Source organism: Sander vitreus, chromosome 8, assembly GCF_031162955.1.
Source record: "Sander vitreus isolate 19-12246 chromosome 8, sanVit1, whole genome shotgun sequence".
Taxonomy (NCBI): Eukaryota; Metazoa; Chordata; class Actinopteri; order Perciformes; family Percidae; genus Sander; species Sander vitreus.
In genome coordinates, this window is record NC_135862.1 from 5936827 (window position 1) to 5956369 (window position 19543).

Genomic DNA, 19543 nt, shown 5'->3' on the forward strand with positions numbered 1-19543 from the left:
CAAAATGACTGCCTCATTGGTAGCGCCTTGGAGGTATTCATACATTCCCCACTTGCTCGCTATCAGTCATCAAAAGCTAACTTAATATATATGTTTCGTTTTTATTTGATATTCACTAACTCATATTTGGCTGCAGACCTTTCCTTTTGAGAAGAGAGTAGAGCCTTCATTTCTGAAGTTTGTTACCATTCTCATTTGCATCTTAATGAATGTCTTCAATTCATCAATAATAGTATTTTCAAGTTGTTAACGGAATTTTCACATCAAATGGTCGCATCTTCCCGTTTTCATATGTATCATGAATGCAGCACCACTCTCTTCGTTGCTACAGGTGGCCAGTAATTAAGCTGAACGTCAGCTGTAGAAATAACGGGCTCTATTCGGAAGCGTATGCAAACACAAAACTCAGTTTTCATTTAGAGTTCATAAAATTCAAATTCAGCTAAGGTTGCTAAAAGACTGTCGAGCAGAACCCCGTGTTATCTGAGTTCGACATGTTTGGTCTGAGAGGAAGGCGCAATGTTTGACAGTCATGGAAGTAACGTAGCCCGGGCGGTTCAACTTTCCCTCTGACAACATAAGCGCTTTTAATACATGCCCACAATGTCCTCTGTTATGGTAAGTGTATGTGTTAATACGTTCGTAAAGGGCTAATGAGCAGAAGTGTGTTTACTTTGATAACTTACACTGCTGCTAAGGGTAGCTGAGTCGGAGAGTTTGCTAGTCTCTGCTAAGAGGATTTGCTAAGTGTTGCTGACGAACACACCTTGGGTCCTCTTTGTTAAATCGTTACAGCATAGTATATTTTGTTGTTGGTATATAACAGCTCGTGAAGCTTTTGCTTAGTGTAATGTCTCTTTAATGCGTCCCCTAAACGCAACCATGTTTTGTCTGTTTAGATAGGCAGTGTCCCATAGTGACTTCCTCCACTACTTGTACTTGCAACCTTTCTTTCACTGTCTATGCTTGCAACACCACATTTTTCCTCAGCCTAGACTTAAATCTTTAGAGCTCCTTCACAGACACGATGCAACTGATTCTTACAAAAAAAAAAGTGAAGTAAGTTGAACATACTGTAGTGGATGAGTATCCATCAAACACACACACAGGTATAGTGTTAACAGTTAGACGTGCTGTTTTTTTCATCACTGTGCTATCGTTCACCACTCCTTTTCCAAATATCTGATGAAATACAACTTTGAGCAAACTGTTCCTTAACTAATACAGCAAAGGAAATGCAGAGTTATCCTGACTGACTCTGCATTGCCATTGCAGGAAGATCCAACGCTAGAGAGACACTTCAGGGGGCATAAAGATGCTGTCACCTGTGCAGACTTCAATCCAAACCGCAAACAACTGGGTAATTTTTGCTGCCACCACAAACTTTACAAATTCTCAGATGCTATTCGGATGTTCTTTGACAGTATGTAGACCGTTGCCTATAATCAGATATGTTGCTTTTCAACATTTTAACATTAACATCACCGTCCAAACATTTAGAAAAGCATTTGTTGTTGTTGCCTGAAACAGTTGTGACTACAGATCTGTAGTATTTGGCAAAATGATCAGATCTTTAATAATAACCTCTGAATTGTATATGTAAACTACATGTACGTGACTTACTGTACATGTTGTGTCATAGTCATGCTCAACATACTGTACATAGCAGGCATCAACTAACACAACACATTGGCTTTATGAACTATGTGCTTTTCTGACGTTTTACCTCCAACTGATGTATTAGTCAGAAAACTTACCTTTTTCCAAGGAAAGTCATTTTGGTGTCTGTCACAATGATGTATTGTCATGGCACTTTGATGGTGCATATTGTTCTTGAGGATTCAAGCACGTTGACCATTGCAGACATTTTTCCTGTGACTCTTTTTAGGAGAGCCTCTCTAACAACAACGCTGACCTACCAGAATGTTTGTGGTCAGATTAGGCTCTGCTTTCATATGAGGCACAAAGGTTTAGAGTATAAACTGAGCTCACTTTATTCACTGTAATAGCCTCTTTACATACCAGTCGTTACAACTGCAATTCCACAGCATGAAAAATGTACTGTTATTTTTGCGTAAGTCTTGACTGAGTCTTCATTGATCTTTCTTCCGTCTCCCTCCAGCCTCGGGGTCAGTGGATAAGAGCCTGATGATCTGGAATTTGGCCCCAAAGGCGAGGGCTTTCCGCTATGTTGGCCACCAAGACGTCATCACTGGGGTGCAGTTCTCCCCCTCTGGTAACCTGGTGGCCACTTCCTCCAAGGACAGAACGGTCCGACTGTGGACACCTTCCATGTAGGCTCAAGTCACCTTTTCCACTTTAATCAGGACCTCTTTGTTGACTAAGTAAGATAAAAGTAATATGAAATGACACATACCATGCAGGCTGAGGCTGCCCGGTATGAATACTGGGTGAAGTTGGGTTTTAAATAGGGCTGGGTACAGAATTCAGTACTTTTTAGGCACCGACCGAATAGCCTCTAAAGTATCGAATATCGAAAAATGCCTCGTCATTCAATACCAAATTTCAATACCTAAAGAGTAAATCTCATCAGAGTCAGTGAGCCAATAAGCATGTAGCATGCTTCTACTAAGATCTAATAATGCTGCTGATTGGCAGTCGAACGTTACACGTCGTAGAGACATGGAGGAAAAGCTCTACGTTACCCCCAGAGACAGAGCTCACGTAGTAGGAGATGGAAAAAAAGAGTTGTGCCGTAATGTTGTAATTTATTTTTGTTTTATAAAATTGGTATTGAAAAAAAGTATCGTTTAGTAACTGGTATCGGAGTCACAGTATTGGTACCGGTATCAAATCTTTTTGAACGATACCCAGCCCTAGTTTTAAATTGGTTGCATTTGTTATTATTTCTCGGTTTGTCATAGGAAAGGAGAGTCAACCGTGTTCAAAGCCCACACGGCCACTGTACGCAGTGTTGCTTTCTCCCACGATGGGCAGAGACTGGTGACAGCTTCTGACGACAAGTCTGTCAAAGTGTGGAGCGTCCACCGGCAGTGCTTCGTCTACTCTCTCAACCAGCACACCAACTGGGTGCGCTGTGCCAGGTACCCAGCAGCACCACATCCTCAGTAATGCCATGCGCTGTAGCACATTTGTGTGTGTGTGTGTGGATTTTATAGGCAAACTAAAGATAGCTTTACCACTTAGCTACTTTCTGAAATTCAGTTTTTGTCCGGCTCACCAACTTTGCAAGTACAAACAAAGTTGCACATCACAAACCAGGATAATTAGTTATGCACTTCTTGTAAATATTTGGCACAATTAAACATGTTTTGAATCGGGCACTATGGGGCATCCGATGGAGACGAGTAGATAAAATTCAGTGGTCATTTTTGGTCTTACTTCAGGTTTTCCCCAGATGGGCGGCTGATAGCGTCCTGTGGAGACGACCGCACTGTCCGGCTGTGGGACACGTCCACCAAACACTGCATCAACTGTTTCACTGACTATCGAGAGTAAGTCCTAAAAGTGTCCTGTTATTCTTCTTAGCTTTGAATCTGCCATCACTTTGGGTTTGGTTTTAATTGTATTACAGATATGTGGCCAAAGTCGGTTGGTTTTAGTCAATTAAATACAATTTTTTTTTTGTGTATTTGTACTTGGCACAGTAGTCTCGGGACATTATATTTGTCCCTTTTGTAATACAACAACCAATACATTTCCAAGCAGGAGATCCGAGTAGGGGGAGAATGTTGTTTTTTTTTAAATTTCAGACGAAAGGCCGAAACATCATGGAATATAAATAGAAGTGTGAAAAAAGGCCCATAGATGGCATTGTTGTGTATTCATTACACACCAGACTGTTAAACTGCTGCAGGTCACTGACTCCACTGAGCGTTTTCTGTTATTCCAGATCAACAACGTTTGTGGGTTTCAACTCAAGTGGCACCTGTATTGCGTCCTCGGGAGCTGACAGTACACTGAAAATCTGGGATCTACGGACCAACAAGCTGATTCAGCATTATCAAGGTATGTCGACATGTCAGAGCTATAATAATGCTATATATTCAGTTTGGAAAATAAAGAAATTACCTGAAATGTCCTTGCCAATATCTGTGTACCACGACTGTAATTGCTGTTACTGTCTGTCTGTCTGTCTGTCTGTCTGTCTGTCTGTCTGTCTGTCTGTCTGTCTGTCTGTCTGTCTGTGTGTGTGTGTGTGTGTGTGTCTGTGTGGCCTGTTTTTGTACATCTTGGATCAGTCCACAGTGCAGGAATCAACAGCTTTTCCTTCCACCCGTCCAATAACTACCTGATCAGTGGCTCCAGTGACAGCACTGTTAAGATCCTGGACCTGTTGGAGGGACGCCTCATCTACACCCTCCATGGACACAAGGTGATGTGAAGTCATCCACATACTAGGGCTGCACAATTAATCGCAATTGTGTCGACAATCGCAAGGGGGCGCAATATTTGTTTATGGCAAAATATGTGTCGAACCATTCCGAATGAAGTGTTGTGGTGCTGCAGCGACGTCCCGGCCTACAAATCGTATGCTACGGACTAAAGAAAAAAAATCTTTGTTTGGTACAGATCCTCGCAAAAATCGATTTTCAATGAAAATGAGAATAATGATACAAAAGCGATAATTCCCTCCAGTATCGTGAATCATATCGCAATATCAGTCAAAATAATCGTCAATCCTCATATCGTGCAGCCCTACCACAGACATCAGCATCAGACACCATTAGACAATATCAGACACTATTCAGGGGTGGGGCTAGAAGGGGGGGGGCACAGGGTATCACCGGCCCCCCTGAAATATGTTTGGTCCCCTGGAATCGCACCTGACACTATAATGCAGTCTGAGCAGCGGTGTTCCAGTATTTCCCTAGAGTAGTCCTTGATGGTGTTTGTCATGGAAAGTTTTTTTTATTCAGTAACTTTGTTTACTTTGTTTTTCAGGGCGCTGTAATCACAGTAGCCTTTTCCAGGGCAGGAGACCTCTTTGCCTCGGGGGGAGCTGATGGTCAGGTTGGTGTTTCATGACTACATAACCACCCTGTACTGTATTGCCCATACTCTCAATAGCTAGTAACTTCAAGGTTACATTTTTACTTTCTGTAGTAGAAGAGCTGAGAACCTTTTGATCATGGAAGTTGTGCTGCTCCCTCGATCCCCTAGGTGCTGATGTGGAGGACGAACTTTGACACCAAATCTTACCAGGACATCCTGCGACAGCACAGCCGGAGGTCCAGCCCGGATCCCCCACCTCACGTGACTGACATCCACCCCAGAGGACCCCACCTTCACCGCCTACAGCCCACAGCCATTCAGGTCTGTTCAGTTTCACCAAACGTCATATACAAATACGTTTTATTGAGTTATTCAAGGCTGTGCTGAGTTCTACTTAGAATGATTAGGTGCTAGATCAACTTTTCTGAAATCATAGTAATATACAAGTTTAACATCACCTACCATATGAACTAACATGAAGAAGGTACGACTCAACAAGATCAGAAATAAAATCAATAAAATGATCATAGCAAAAAGCATGTGTCAACAACATTAGGCTACCAAACAGTATGTGGTCAGAAGGCCAGATAGCAGTTACCTGGCCTATAAACCATCAGACTGTCTTGTTTTATTATAATTGACCAGTGTTCAAGCTTTAACTATAAACAGTCCACAGACATGTCAGACATAATCTGTGTATTTAGTAAATTACACAGGTGAAAAAAATCAAGAGATATTTTATAAAACGCCAAAGCAGCTATATATGACTTGACTTTCTTTCCATAGATCAGTCCAACAGTGGCAGACACTCAGTCCACTGATCCGCATGTCATAGAGTTGGGCCAGTCTCTTCACAGCACCACGGTAAGCTGACATTGTAAGTCGCACAGCCACAAGAAAGCAAGCCACACCATATTTCCCTGCCTACCATAGCTCTACAGGTATATGCTGACAGTGAAACTGGAACGCACATAGAAACTGAGGGCCTTGATCTCTTATTATAGATATGGTTAAAGCGTAACTCTCGCCAAAATGCAACCTAGGGTCTTTTTGTGAACGTACCCGAGTCAAACTTTCGTTCAAAAGCGTAATTAGGACGGAATCACCACTTTTAAGATTGACCGTATTTTCGTTTTTCGGTCAAATGGCCTTTTGAATGGGAGTGCTAGGGGCACTACTATGATCCCATCAAAATCACTATTTTTAAATATCACTTTAGCAGTTGTTGTTTACGCTATCCGCCATCTTGTCAGTCAAAAAGTGTCGATCTCCGAATGCGAATGAACGGACTCCATAGGAGGAAATGTCATTCCTATATGAGGCTCCTTTTTCAACCACAAGGTCAATATTGTTTTTCACTAACGACAAAACAACGAATTATCCGTGCATTTATATGGAACTAAGCTTTTGGAGCTTTCCATCTTTACTCTCCTCCCTCGACTATTTTTGACTGGCTCGATGGACGGCGACCGGAAGAACAACAGCTACAGTGAGTTGTTCAAAACGTTTCTTTTTAGTAAACTGTATACACAAACAATGTTCTCAATGCTTTCGTTAAGGTGTAGAGCCCCTGGTCATACTTGGAGCAAAGTTTTGTGTAACCATGTCCACCAGGTGGCAGTGTAGACCAGTCTATAGTTTTGCCATCCTGCTGCAGCACTGACAGGACATCAGTCCATTCACTTGTCAGAGATGTGGTGATGACATCAGAAAGCAACACACTGTCTGTCTTCAAGAGTGCTCTTTAATGTGTGTTTAAAAATGCATCACATTGTTCGGAAACACACTACTACTCGAATCATACAATTCTGCACATTCCCAAATCCGAGCTGCAGAGCACAACGGAAATTCAGTGATTACATTGATAATATGTTGGATGATAATAAGTTTTTACCTATCATGAAAGCCTGTTCAACATTTGTCCTGGAAAAAGCCTTAGCTATCTTTTTTTTCAGTTTGTTTTCAGATTCAGTCGTGTAAAAGTATAATGGGTTAGACTTTGAAATGAAACGGTAGACTTTTTATTGACCTATATAGGTTTTTATTTAGTCCGTACAACCACAGCTGGCCACTGAGCGGCTCTGTTAGAGCAGCAGGGGAATATACTTCTTGCTTCAGGACACTTTTCTGTCACAAACCTATTTCTCAAACTTTTTAAGCTGACTTTGTGTATTTGTTTTGGCCCGACAACCTTGTAAATGCCATGTTGTGTTTTCCAGATTATTCTTTTATTTAGTTTGTATTGTTGCTTAGGGCCCATCTGAGATGCCAGTGACCTGTCCTTGAACTAGAGAAGCAAGTGCATGTTATGCTGTAAGGTTAAATCCTGGATGTGAATTAGTGCTATCGGCTTTCTCCCCAAATGCTGATCCTGGATAAACGGATAGAAATATGAGATTGATTTAGGTGGGTCTTAATGCACATCTTTAATAAGTATTAGAAAAAACAACATGCGTTCACAGAATTGAGGATTGATGGTTAAGATGTTAATTTTTAAATATAAATAAATATCTTATTCACTCCCATCTTAAAGTCCATAGAATGTTAGACCATTGCTTTCCTAATGGTTGCTCTAAACTACACCAAGGTTGGTTGTGGATTTCTACTAGAATAGTTCACTGGGATTCTTTTTCTAGCCTGGCATCAAAGATTTTTTGTCATTACATCACAGACTGTTAAGAAAATGCCACAGGTCCCCAGTGTGATCCCTGAGTAATGGCAGTAGTGTCAGCAGCCTGTCCCCCCCCTCTTTAAAAAGCACCCAGGAGAATGTACAGGGAATTACTGCCCCCTACTTTTTTAGAAAAGAATCACAGAGCATTAAGAAAAGTCTGGGGGATCACAAAATATAGTTCTATGAGCACAGAAACATACTCTGTTTGTATTTTATGCCTTGACCCTCAGCATGCTCCTGGAAATGTGCTCATATTCATCAGTGTATATTCATAGGCAGATGATTGTGAGTTTGGGCATGTTTTCTATTTGGATGTGAATATAGTTTTGAGTGAAATGGGCCACATAATTTTCCTTTTGAGCTGTGACGTCTTTAACAAAAAGTTTTCTATTTATTTCATTCTATGGGCATTGTTATGCTCTTAGAATGAACAACCAAAAGTTTGGGCTTCTAATGATGTCCTTATCTCTTTTTCAGTTCCTAAAAAAAGAAACATGTTGTAAAACTGAGAATACATCAATTATAACTCCTATTCAGCAGTAGTGATTTTACTTTAGCATGCGTGCATGGAAAACGTATTTATTTAGCACTTGTTGCCACTGTTTGACCTGATGTTGATGTTGAGTACTGCTGTGTAGTGAGCATCAGGGTGTCTCTCAGATTTGGCTCCTTCTCTCTTGTTCTTTCGTCATCGTCGTCCTCCTCTTTCACTGCATTGCTTGAAGGAGCTTTGCTCCCGGTGTGAATCACTCAAGTGTGCCTGAATGGAAAGACCTGTGAGAGATGAGAGCGAGAGAAGGGGAGTAATAGAGATCAGAGAGATGGGAAGAGAGCAGGAATCCACGTGCCGATGCCCTGGCCTTCGGGGGCCGCCGCAGCAGCCGTTGCAGCAGCCACAGCTCTAATAATAGACTAGCTGGAGTTCTGCCTGCCTGTTTAACTCACTGACTAACTCACTGCACTCTGGTGTCACACACATTTAATACATACATCAGCCTTATCTTTGCCACAAATGGCAAGATGAATGCTGGACCCTTACATGCTTACTCACTGTTAGTGCATCAGCGAATTGTGTTTCAATTTAAAAGACACACACACACACACACACAGCTCCTGACTCATTCATGCCCATCAATCCTTTCTCGCAGCTTGTCATTGTGTGTGTGTGTGTGTGTGTGTGTGTGTGTGTGTGTGTGTGGGGTCCAAAAACCGGGGAATACAGTATACTTGTGGGGTCTGCACAGCCTTGTGGGGCCCAAAATGCTGGACCCCACAAAGTTAAAGGGCTGTTTGAGGGTTAAAACTTGGTTTTAGGATTAGGGTTAGAATTAGGTTATGGTTAGGCATTTAGTTGTGATGGTTAAGGTTAGGGTAAGGGGCTAGGGAATGCATTATCTCAGTGACGGGTCCCCACAAAGATAGTGAAACAAACGTGTGTGTGTGTGGTCTGTTTGTGTGCGTACATGAGTCACTGGGTATAGTGACTGCGAGTTTGTGTGTGTGTGTGTGAAAGTCATCCCTGGTTTAAACGGGTCGAACAGGGAGCCCCCAGTGCTACTCCTCCTGTCAGCTCTGATTTCCATCACTGAGGAACTCCTCCCCTCCTCTCCTATTCACTTCCCCACTGGTCATTTCCTAGTCCTTTCCTCCTTCCACCGTTGTTGATGTCCTCAGAGTGCTTTTCCTTTCGCCCTGCGCCTGTGTTTTCCCCCCCATTGCCCTAATGGGTCCAAGCGTAGGCGGAAGAGAGAAAATGGGTGAGGATGCCTGACAGATAAATGGGCAGAGAGAGAGAGGAAGGGAGGGGACGGGAGATGCAGTTGGCCTGAGGTGGGTGTCTGGGTGGGGAGGTTCCTGCTGCCATTGGTGACCTTCATATCCTTAAGGCAGGGCCATCTCCTCTTATCACTTCTGCAATTTTTTATTTTATTTTTTATTTTGACTTCTATGGCACTAAACTTTTTCACAATGTTGTGCATGTGTCCTCATATGGCTGATACGCGTTGGGATTATCTTTGAGGTGTGGATTGAAATGACAACCCTGTCTACATACGTTTGTGTACTTTTAGTCTGGGACTGTTTATGCTGGTGTGGACTAAGACTCTTTGTCCCGATGAAGGGGAATCTTAATGCTACAGCACACAATGATAAATGCATCTGCAGCCACATTTAAAGTCTGCTGGACAGCATAATACTAATGCCTGTGGTTTTAACAATGTTTAACAATAACATTTGTGTAATGTTCGAGTGTCCATATATTTTTGGCCAGGAGCAATAGCCTGAAACAAACCCGCTAATACCAATAATAACCAAACAAAGATACTAATAATCTTTAGTTTTTGAATCATGTGTTCAAACATGGGATGACTGGATGACCCTCAATGAGCTTACTGTAGAATCAGTTCCTATACATGAGGCCTGTAGGGTGTCCTCATGTTGTTTGCATTCAGGAAGTTCGTATGGGCAGGGAGGTGATGTCAGTAATGTCATGATGACACCAATTTGGCATCAGCTGTGGCTTCGTCTCCTTTCTCCCTCTCTCTCTCTCTCTCTCTCTGCATTAGCCATTAAGCCCTGCAGTAAGCTAGCGGCACTAGCAGGGCTCAGTGCTTCTGAATGGAGTGTCATCAGCAAACACTACGTCATCGCAGAGCCCAGGGTGGTGCCCTCACTCTATATTGACATTACAGAGCTTTGATATACACAAACCAGTAGCCATTAAGTGACGTATCTCATCCACGCCAACAGCCATAGTGTCCATCAGCTGCTGAAACCCCCCCCAGAGGTCATTGAGGGGCCTACAGATTGCAGAATGAGGTTTGTTTTAATCAAAGGGCTTCCACAACACCAGCTGCTCGCAAAGTAGTGTTTTTTCTTGCCTGTGGCTAGCTACTACTTTTTCATCTAAATGCCACTAAATGTATAGGGTAAAGGGGGGCAGAAAGCCTAATGAGACTGACTAACATGACATGCAATTTAACTGGTGTTTTTTTTGTGGTCATTCTTGTCTTTGATTTAGTAGGTAGTAGTATAACTGAAAAACTTACATTTTTACATTGTTTTTCAATATGCACAACCTACACGTTTCCGTTCGCTTTAGGTGTGCATTCAGCACTGTGCCTTTTTTTTTGTTTAAGATTATTTTTTTTTTGGGCTTTCATGGTTTTTATTGACACGACAGCTTGAAGACAGGAAAGGGGAGAGAGAGATGGGGGATGACATGCAAAGGGCTGTGGGTCAGATTCGAACCCGGGACGCTGCCAAGGACTACATGGGGCATACATACATACATACATATATACATACATGGGTGAGCTAGAGGTTGCCCCAGCACTGTGGCTTTTATAAACTCAGATTTGTCTAAATTTACCATATTGCACTAGGTTAAAATTCATCCTCAGCAAAAGTAGTTTGTTGTGCACTTGAGGTGCCCTTGAGCAAGGCCCTTAACCCCAACCGCTCCAGTGGAGCAGCTCAGTGGCCAGCAGATCAGACTGGGGTTGTACTGGGCAGCTTCCAGGTATGAATGTGGTACTGTGTGAATGCGACAGGTCGTCGTTGCAAATGAGAAATTGTTCTCAATCGACTTACCTGGATAAGTAAAGGTTAAAAAAAAAGAAAAGAAAGAACATTGAAATATATTTCTTGGTTTGGTGTAAGTACCATTGTTGAATTGTGGGACTGGGTGTCTCTCAAAATGTGAGTCTCCTCTTTAGTTGAGTGGCAGCAGAGAGTAGCCGACGACACGGAGAGTGTCAAACCCATTGCACTGAACAGATATCAAGTCAGCTGTGAAACACATTAAGAGTGGCAAGCGTGAAATGAGGCCAAGGAAGACAGCAACGTGTTATAATGTATTTGTGTGTGTGTGCATGGTGTACCTGTCTTTATAAGGACTGAAATGTCCACATAGGTAAGTTCATACAATTTCTCCATAGAGAGCAGGATGCTAGTTGTAGCTTCCACAAAGGGCAGGTTTGAAGTTGGTTTGTAGTGCAACAGTTTGGCTTAGTTCAGTTTTGAACACTTTTAGAGTCAAAGGAAGCATTTAGAGTCAACGTTAGGCTCAAGTTGAGATTAAGAATTAGGTTAAATAGTGTTAGTGTTAAAGGTTTTTAGTAATACTGCTGATAAACGGTCCTCAAAGCTTTAGCAGTGCAAATGTGTGTTTGTGTGTGTTTTAAGAGGTGATTAGATAACAGAAGGTTAGATTTGGTTACGTTCGCCATCTCTCGTGTCCCTGCAGACGTTAGCTGTGACGCCAGTTTGATCAGACAAGGTGTCTTCTACTGACAGGCCTCCTGTCACAGACCTGTGTGCATTTGTGTGTTTTTATTTTGTTGTTGGATGTCCTTCCATTCCATCATGAGTGTATAATCCTTATCATGTGTTAGTGTGTGTGCAGTACATTTACTTGTAGTGACTCTATTCAGGTGCATCCATCAACTGTGAATATGTAAGGCCATGCATGTTTGTGTAATTGCAGTGTGTATGTGTCTACATTTACAGAGATGACCCACCCCCACCCTTGTCTAGCTTCCTGTGCAGGGGAAGTACAGGATATTGGATGGCCCGGAGCTTTAGATACCAGATTTAAGTGCTGTAGAGGAGAACACGAGTGACAAGACATGACGGAAATGAGCTAAAGATAGTAACCGCTCCGGGGGGAAGGGGGGTTTCACTTTTCACCAGGACAAGGCCTCCCAGAGGCTGCATAACACCCTCACACATGCCCACACCAACACACATACGGTGTTATAATCAGGCAAACAAGCTCATGTGCACTCCCAGAGGCTGCATAACAACCTCACACACATGCCCACACCAACAAACATACAACGTTATAATCAGGCAAACAAGCTCATGTGCACTCAGTCAAAGCACAATCAAACTGCCAATCTGTTAGAATCACACTGACTCACTCTCATGCAGACGAATCTGAAAAACATACAGAACACAGTGTACACTTGATTGATATTGTAATGTGTTCAAAGTTTATTTAAGTGATTAAATGAATTAATCAAATGACTTCATGTAATGTGAGAGGATCAGTCATAGTGCTGGACACACTGAGAATCCTCCGTTTTGGCTTTCCACCTTGCTCGTAGGAAATGTTCAAACGTGAAACGCCACGGCATTAAAAGAAAATGTAAGGGGCTGTGTTGGTGTATGTGTGTTGCTATAGTTATCGGTAAGAAGGTGAAAACAATCCAGCTTGTCCATTTTGAGTTATACATCTAGAGCTTTTCAGATACCGGAACAGTGCACAGTGGTTTATAAACTATAAGATAGGATTTTACAACTCTAGAAAGTTATTTTGGCGTCAATCATTCGATTGGACAGCGCTGTGTGTAGCTAGCCGCATGATATTGCATTTCATTGCATTGTTGCAAAAGTTGATGTTGCTTATGCGAGTTCCTTCTTCTAGTGGGCAGAAAACAAAGTACAGTATTGGATGAGACCTTGTGAAACTGGAATATTACGTAACACCTCCTGACCAACAGCCGGGTCAAAGTGGAAACCTGTCTCAGGACACCGTGCACATCCCGTTATGCTGTGTTTTGCTGGCGTCTCCAGTCTTCTCCGAAAAAATGTGATCTCCCTCATCAAAAATACAAGAGGGCAAGCCTTATCACTAATGCAAGAGGATTCTCTCTCCGGATTCCCGTCCATCCTTTCCCCCCTCACCTTTCTCACTCTTTTTGTCTCTCCCCTTTTTCTCCTCTTGTAACTCTTGTCTTCTATCTCAACCTTACGCAACGCTCACTTATGGGAAGTGGCTGGTTACTTTAGGGCCATGCTGTTGCACTTTGTGTCTGCTCGTCAGTGGAGGAGTTTTTTTTCCCACTCTTTGATTGTTGGGTATTAAAACAAAGTTTCTTCTCGGTTTTGCAGGTTAAATATGCTACTGTACAAAACCACCACTATGGACAGTATTTACATCACTCCTCTCTAGAAAAGAACGGCTCTGTTCTTTTCTAATTGTAATTTCTAGTACTGAAATGACAAATTAATTACCGGTTCCAGCTTTTCAAAAATGAGTATTTGCTTCTTTTCTGTTTATTCTTTTGTATAATTGTAAATTGGGTTTTTGTAATGTTGGATGGACAGAATCAATGATTAGAAAATATCACCTTGGACTCTGGGGAATTGTGAGAGGGGAAAAATGTTAGGTTAATGGAATAATTGGTTAATGGAAAAAGTAATTAACAACTCATTTAACAATGACAATAATCATTTCTTGCAGACCTACTCCAAACAAACTTTAATACTGTACTAATGTACTGTACAATACTGTATTTTACATTGTTCAAGGACAGAAGACCTTTTTATTTTGCACACTGCTCTGTTCTGAATGTGTAGAACATGGAGTGGACATGTGAGACACGTGGAAGCATGTGACTGGATGACGATGGGGTACTGGTACAATCTGGATCAGGATCTGTTTTAGCTCTTTATGCAGAGAAAATCCAGCAAGGACAAATGTCAGTATCAGTAAATTATTGGTTTGTATCCAGTCCTATTAAAATACTTTAGATTTTGTGTAAAATTCAAGCCTTCTATCGTATAGTTTCATGTTTACGGCAATGTATCTCACTGAGACACATTTGGACTATTTCTGAGCTGTTTACCTCCGTTCTTGCTACTCTTAAGGCTTCTCTTCTTCCATGACACCTCCACCATCTTTCCACATTCGACCAATCTGCCGCCCTCTGAATGTGCTCTCTCTCTCTCTCAAGGGTACAGCTCGTATCCTCACGGGCCTCTACTGGGAACGTGCTGACAGGCGTTCGTACAGGGGGCTAAAAATAGCTAGGCAGGTCTATTACAGGTACCAGGGACACCTGAAAGGCAAATGATGATGTGTTGTGTTTTTTTCCCCCTGCTAGCTGTTATCCCTACCTGGAGAACTGGCAGGAGGCTGGGATGAGAGATGGGAATTGAACTGGGATGGAAAAGAGAGCAGACACAAGATTTGATTATGTGGTCATCTTGCCTATAAGACCCTGGCAAGAAGAGAGAGCAAGAGGAAAAAGTCAAAAAAACATTTGTGGTACTATCTTTGATCCGTTCATATTTAATGATTCCCAGCTTAAATTAAAAGATGGTTGGCATTTTTATTGCTCTGTCCTTTTGCAAAACCCATGATTTGCAAGGCAATCAGAGCCTTTCCTAATATGTGCATCACAATCCAAATTGATAATTGTTTTGAAGATGGGCCTACGAACATATTAAGGCCAAATAATTGTATTCACTGTATTTAAGTTTGTCTAAACGTGGTGGACAACTGCAGCTCCGCCAATATAACACTAGTGTGTATGTGTGTGGAAATAACAGGCCACCTTAATATCTGGCAGCGTTGCTCGCTGATGCTATTTTCTCCCTGAGTGGAGGCAGAGAGGATGTGGCCCGGTGAACCGCGTAGGCAGATCAGACACCTCATGGCTATGTTGCCGGCCAGGCTTATTTTTGTACAGCTCATCCAGGCTTGCAGAAAAACAAGTTGTTGATTTTCCTTAACTTTTTTTTTTTTTTTTAAATGTGATTTCTTTTTTCCTTTTGATTCACCCGTGATTAGGGTGGTTAGGTTAGCTAAGACAGAAGTATACTTTTAGTTGACTTTCAGTGCATTTAGGAATGGATTTATTTCATGCTACTTCTTCTGGGCTGAGAATATTTGTGTCTGTCTCATCTGTTTGTTAGAGGTGGTAGCTCTGGCTCATTGTGTTTGAGCTGCTTGTGGAACAGTTATTCCACTGTTTAGATTTTACTGACAGGGCTAATATGGAACCCCCAAATCCATATTTAATGCTCAAGATGTGCTTGAACATTTTAGTCTTTGTGTGCCTCTAAATGTATCTGTACATTTGTTATCTTTTCACGTGTGTGTATGTGTGAATCCTCATACACTCTCGCATGTGTGTCTGTGAAGGGAGGATAACTGTGGAAACGGCTAGGAAAACAAATCCATTTCCTGTGAGTTGAGAAAGCTACGGGGTCATGGTTTCTCTCCGGAGGTGCAGCTGTAACTTAACACTGGCCCAGTCCCAGGTTAAACCCCACCTCCTCTCGCTGCTACCCCCCTCCTGTTAAGCTCATAGTCCACCTGTTAGGAAGTCATTCATCTCTCTGTTCCCCGGAGAGGGATAACTGGATCCCCCACCTCTGACCACAGCCACACTGATGGATGGCGTTAATGGACTTTTATTGTTTGATGTATCCACTCTCTTCCTCTTTCTTTTCCAAATCTAATCTTCTGTCTTTATATCTCTTTACTCTATCCGCCCATTACTTACCTTTTTACTTGCTTTTCTCTTTTGTGTTTATCTTCCATTTCCTTTTCACATGTGCAGCATTACAATGGGACATGGTTCTGTTGCACTAATAAATAGGTTCAAGGATGGTCTCTGACCTGTAGCAGACCTGCCAACATGTACACATTTTTCGTACTCGGCACGCATTTTGACCCTTAAGTACGCTTGTACGATTCGCTGCTCTCTAGGTACGCATTTTGTTGCATCTTTCATTTCGCCGGTTTCAGTTTCTATGCAATCTATATGGCGTTGATTCTGCCGCTGAGCCACAGCGTGTTAAGTGGGGTGAAAAGCTTTCGGCCAATCAGAGCGCAGCATTTGAACCCTCCGCCCACCTGCCCCTCCTAGCCAAATGCTTTGCACGTTTAATTCAATTCAGTGCCTCAAGCAAGCCAGGCTGGCCGGATAACTGTAGGCTTGTATGCCATGGCTGAACCGCCTCAAAAAAAGATTCGGAAACCACAGCGATTTCTTGACCGCTATCGGGAGAGATGGCCTTGCCTCCACATGTCCAGGCTACCTCATCACGCGTTCTGCACCGTGTGCAAGACAGACATCGATATCAGTCACAAAGGGACAACAGGTAACGAACACAGTCCCACACGCAAATACTGAGTCGGGTATGGCTGCAGCCTGCAGACCTCTCGTCTCATGCCTCCCATGCCCGCTAACTTAACCGTGACTTCATTTAGGAAATAATTCAGGATTTCGTAGGCTATTCTGAACATCTGAATTTACCGTCGTATTCTGAGCATCTGAGTTTAGCGTTTGACATGCCCAGGCATGAGACGGGAGGAGCATGAGACAGGAGGTCTCCAGGCTGCAGCCATACACTCTTGCAAATACTCCCCGCCCACCCCCCGAAACATAGTGATATTAAAAATAAAAGGATGATAAGAAAAAAACGTTCATAGTGTCAATAGGCTAGCCTGTCACACCCGCCATCCTTCCCACTAGTTGGGGGCAGTTAGAAAAGTGGTGGAATGGCTAGAAAACTAGAAGGTTTTAGACAGGCCAGGTGCTGATTAACGTAAGATAAAGGTAACAGTTAGGCTATTATTTAGCCTACTTGAATTTATGAACATAAATAATGACCTTGACATCATAACTGGGAGTCCAGCTGTTACGAGCTCAGTTAATGATTTGCTAGGCCAATGTGATGGCAACTGACATAATGCAATGTCACCCATGTCAACCTTTTGAAAAGCCTATCTGAAAATATCTGACCCATGTTATTTATTAGCCTATAATCATGTCTCTGCCAGGCTTCAATCTTGTGTTTTTTTTAGTAGTTGCTTTAGGCCTATTGAAAGTTGTTTTATGAGGAAATCATTAGAAGGCTATGTGTTAAACTGGTCTTACTCTCATCTTTAACGCAGAAGTACTTAGGCCTATTTATTAGCTCTCTCTGCTTCCTATTGGCTAGACTAACAAATATATGGGCACAAAATTGGACAGGATATAAGAAAACATTTGTGTAGTTTCAGTACACCTACAGCCATTCATCCACTCCATTCTTCTGCACAGTAATAATAATTTATTGTAATCTAGGAGGTAGTGATGAGCCAAACAATGTATTGACTATAAATTGTGTGTGTGTGTGTGTGTGTGTGTGTGTGTGTGTGTGACGTAATTCATAATATTTGTAACAATATGCAGGAATATGACCTACTCATAGTAGCCTATCATAATCTATCCCCTCTCCACCTACATTTTCAGATTGCAGACGCCATGTGTCTATTATGTATTATGGTGTTAGGTATCTCATAGGTTTCTCACTGGTGGGTGGGCAACCGTGGAGCGTACATTGGCAGCTGTTGGGTGCGCGCGCGCGCGCGAGGGGGGTTGTACTCATAAAATTTCTTCAAGGTAGGCAGGTCTGCTGTAGGCCAATCAGCAATCTCCGAAAGTCTTAAGTCTCTTTCATGCATATATTTCCATTTTTCTGAGTCCAATCAATAAAAGTCGAGGAGCAGAAATTCTTTGACCACCCACAATACAAGGTACTCTATGAATAAGTACTGGAATCAGGGGTGCCATGAAAATAATCCAGAGACTACAGAATGAACCGGTGTTGGGAAGAAAATGACAATGAATTAACTAGAGAGTAATTCTCTGAGGAGAATTAGAGTTTGGAGAGGACAGGGGGTGTGATTTAGTGACATCATTTGATATGAAGGTACTATTTACAGTAAAACATCCAGAACTCCTGACCTACAGTAAATGTCTTTCAGAATTGGGGACCTTCATTATAGTGTCCCATATTTTAAAATACAAACATGTCATATTCTCATTCATTACAGTGAGACCACTCCAGCAAAAAACGCAGTCTTGTCCGACAATGAAGATGATCCTAACCAGACCTTTGCTGTAGTGCCGTCCAACAACATCTGGCTACACACGGAGTTGGCCAGTCAGATACATTCAAGCACACATTCCCGGGTAGTCTCAGTCGTTATAACATGTAGGTCAGCTTGTGTATCTTTTTGTTTTTTAATGAGTTTGCTGAGAATTTTAATACAGTAGCCACCGTGCGCACAGCTTAAGATTGTCTGCCTCTTTGTTTCTGGACTACGCGGATACGTTTTTGACATTTTAAGAAGGTCCTGTCTTAATCATATTTCGACCAAAGAAATGCATTTTTTTATGCAAGACAGATGTGATAATAGTCCCCATACAAAATTTAGTTTAATATTGTTTATGGTTCAGAGTAATAATAGCTTTTTGTTGCATTATTATTATTTTTTGTTGGATTGTTTGTCAAGGTTCCGATGTAATATTCTTGTTTAAAGCCGCTTAAGTGTGTTGGGCTGGCCCCTTGCCCGGTATGTGTGGGAACATGGGAAACGTTAGGTCGCTAGCATAGTCTCAGAAGGGGGATTAGGTTGAGCCTTAAGCTTGCATTGTTTTACATTGGGACAATTAGCAATGTGGTTATACTGAAAGGCAAATGAGGTTCCCACAGGTGATTTGCAGTCCTTTTGGTATTAGCCTAAGTGCTAAAACAGATTAGCAATGCAATGTGGCAATGCAGCCCAATCCAATCTCCCTTATGGATACCCGCCGGTTTTGGCAGTTTTCTTGTGAGAGCCACTGTCTTTGAGATGGTAGATTTAATATTTGTGTGAAGATGTTGCTGGCTTTATTGCATTAAGAGCTCATTTGGTGGCAGTGCATATTCAGAGCCATTCAAATGTTGTGTGCTCTCTTTTTGTACTTTTATGCTCTGCCTTTCTTCATACTTATAACCTTTATTCAGGGAGGGCCAATTGAGAGCAAGCTCTCATTTTCAATGACGCCCTGATTACCTGCCATATAAAATTACAATACATATAACAATTACTGAACATAGTAAGTAATATACAGTATACAGGTGCAATACACAGTACACACATAAAACAATTACAGAATGTCAAACAACTCAAAGTGCACATGTACATTCAGTATACATGGCTTCATAAAGAAGACATTTTAAAGTGATTAAATGGAATTAGGCTGTTCAATTTCATTAGAAACTGCAGGTTAGCAGCATATAAGTATTAGCAGCAGATGAACTTCAAAGTACAGTTTTTTTTTT

General features: G+C 42.0%; 1 protein-coding gene across 3 annotated transcripts in view; it reads left to right on the top strand.

Annotated features, from left to right (window-relative positions):
* Window positions 1-327: 327 nt before the first annotated feature.
* poc1b (POC1 centriolar protein B) overlaps window positions 328-19543 on the top strand; it is a 51250-nt gene continuing 32034 nt past the window's right edge. Inside the window, exons 1-10 of one of the 3 annotated variants that reach the window (XM_078256507.1) lie at window positions 328-618; window positions 1276-1360; window positions 2123-2294; window positions 2886-3065; window positions 3369-3476; window positions 3875-3990; window positions 4224-4357; window positions 4927-4995; window positions 5146-5298; window positions 5764-5841. In XM_078256507.1, the coding sequence (XP_078112633.1) occupies window positions 595-618; window positions 1276-1360; window positions 2123-2294; window positions 2886-3065; window positions 3369-3476; window positions 3875-3990; window positions 4224-4357; window positions 4927-4995; window positions 5146-5298; window positions 5764-5841 (1119 nt within the window). In that variant the 5' untranslated portion in view covers window positions 328-594. Of the gene's footprint in view, window positions 619-1275; window positions 1361-2122; window positions 2295-2885; window positions 3066-3368; window positions 3477-3874; window positions 3991-4223; window positions 4358-4926; window positions 4996-5145; window positions 5299-5763; window positions 5855-19543 lie in introns of all 3 variants that reach the window. The other 2 variants (XM_078256509.1, XM_078256508.1) reach the window with 2 other exon arrangements.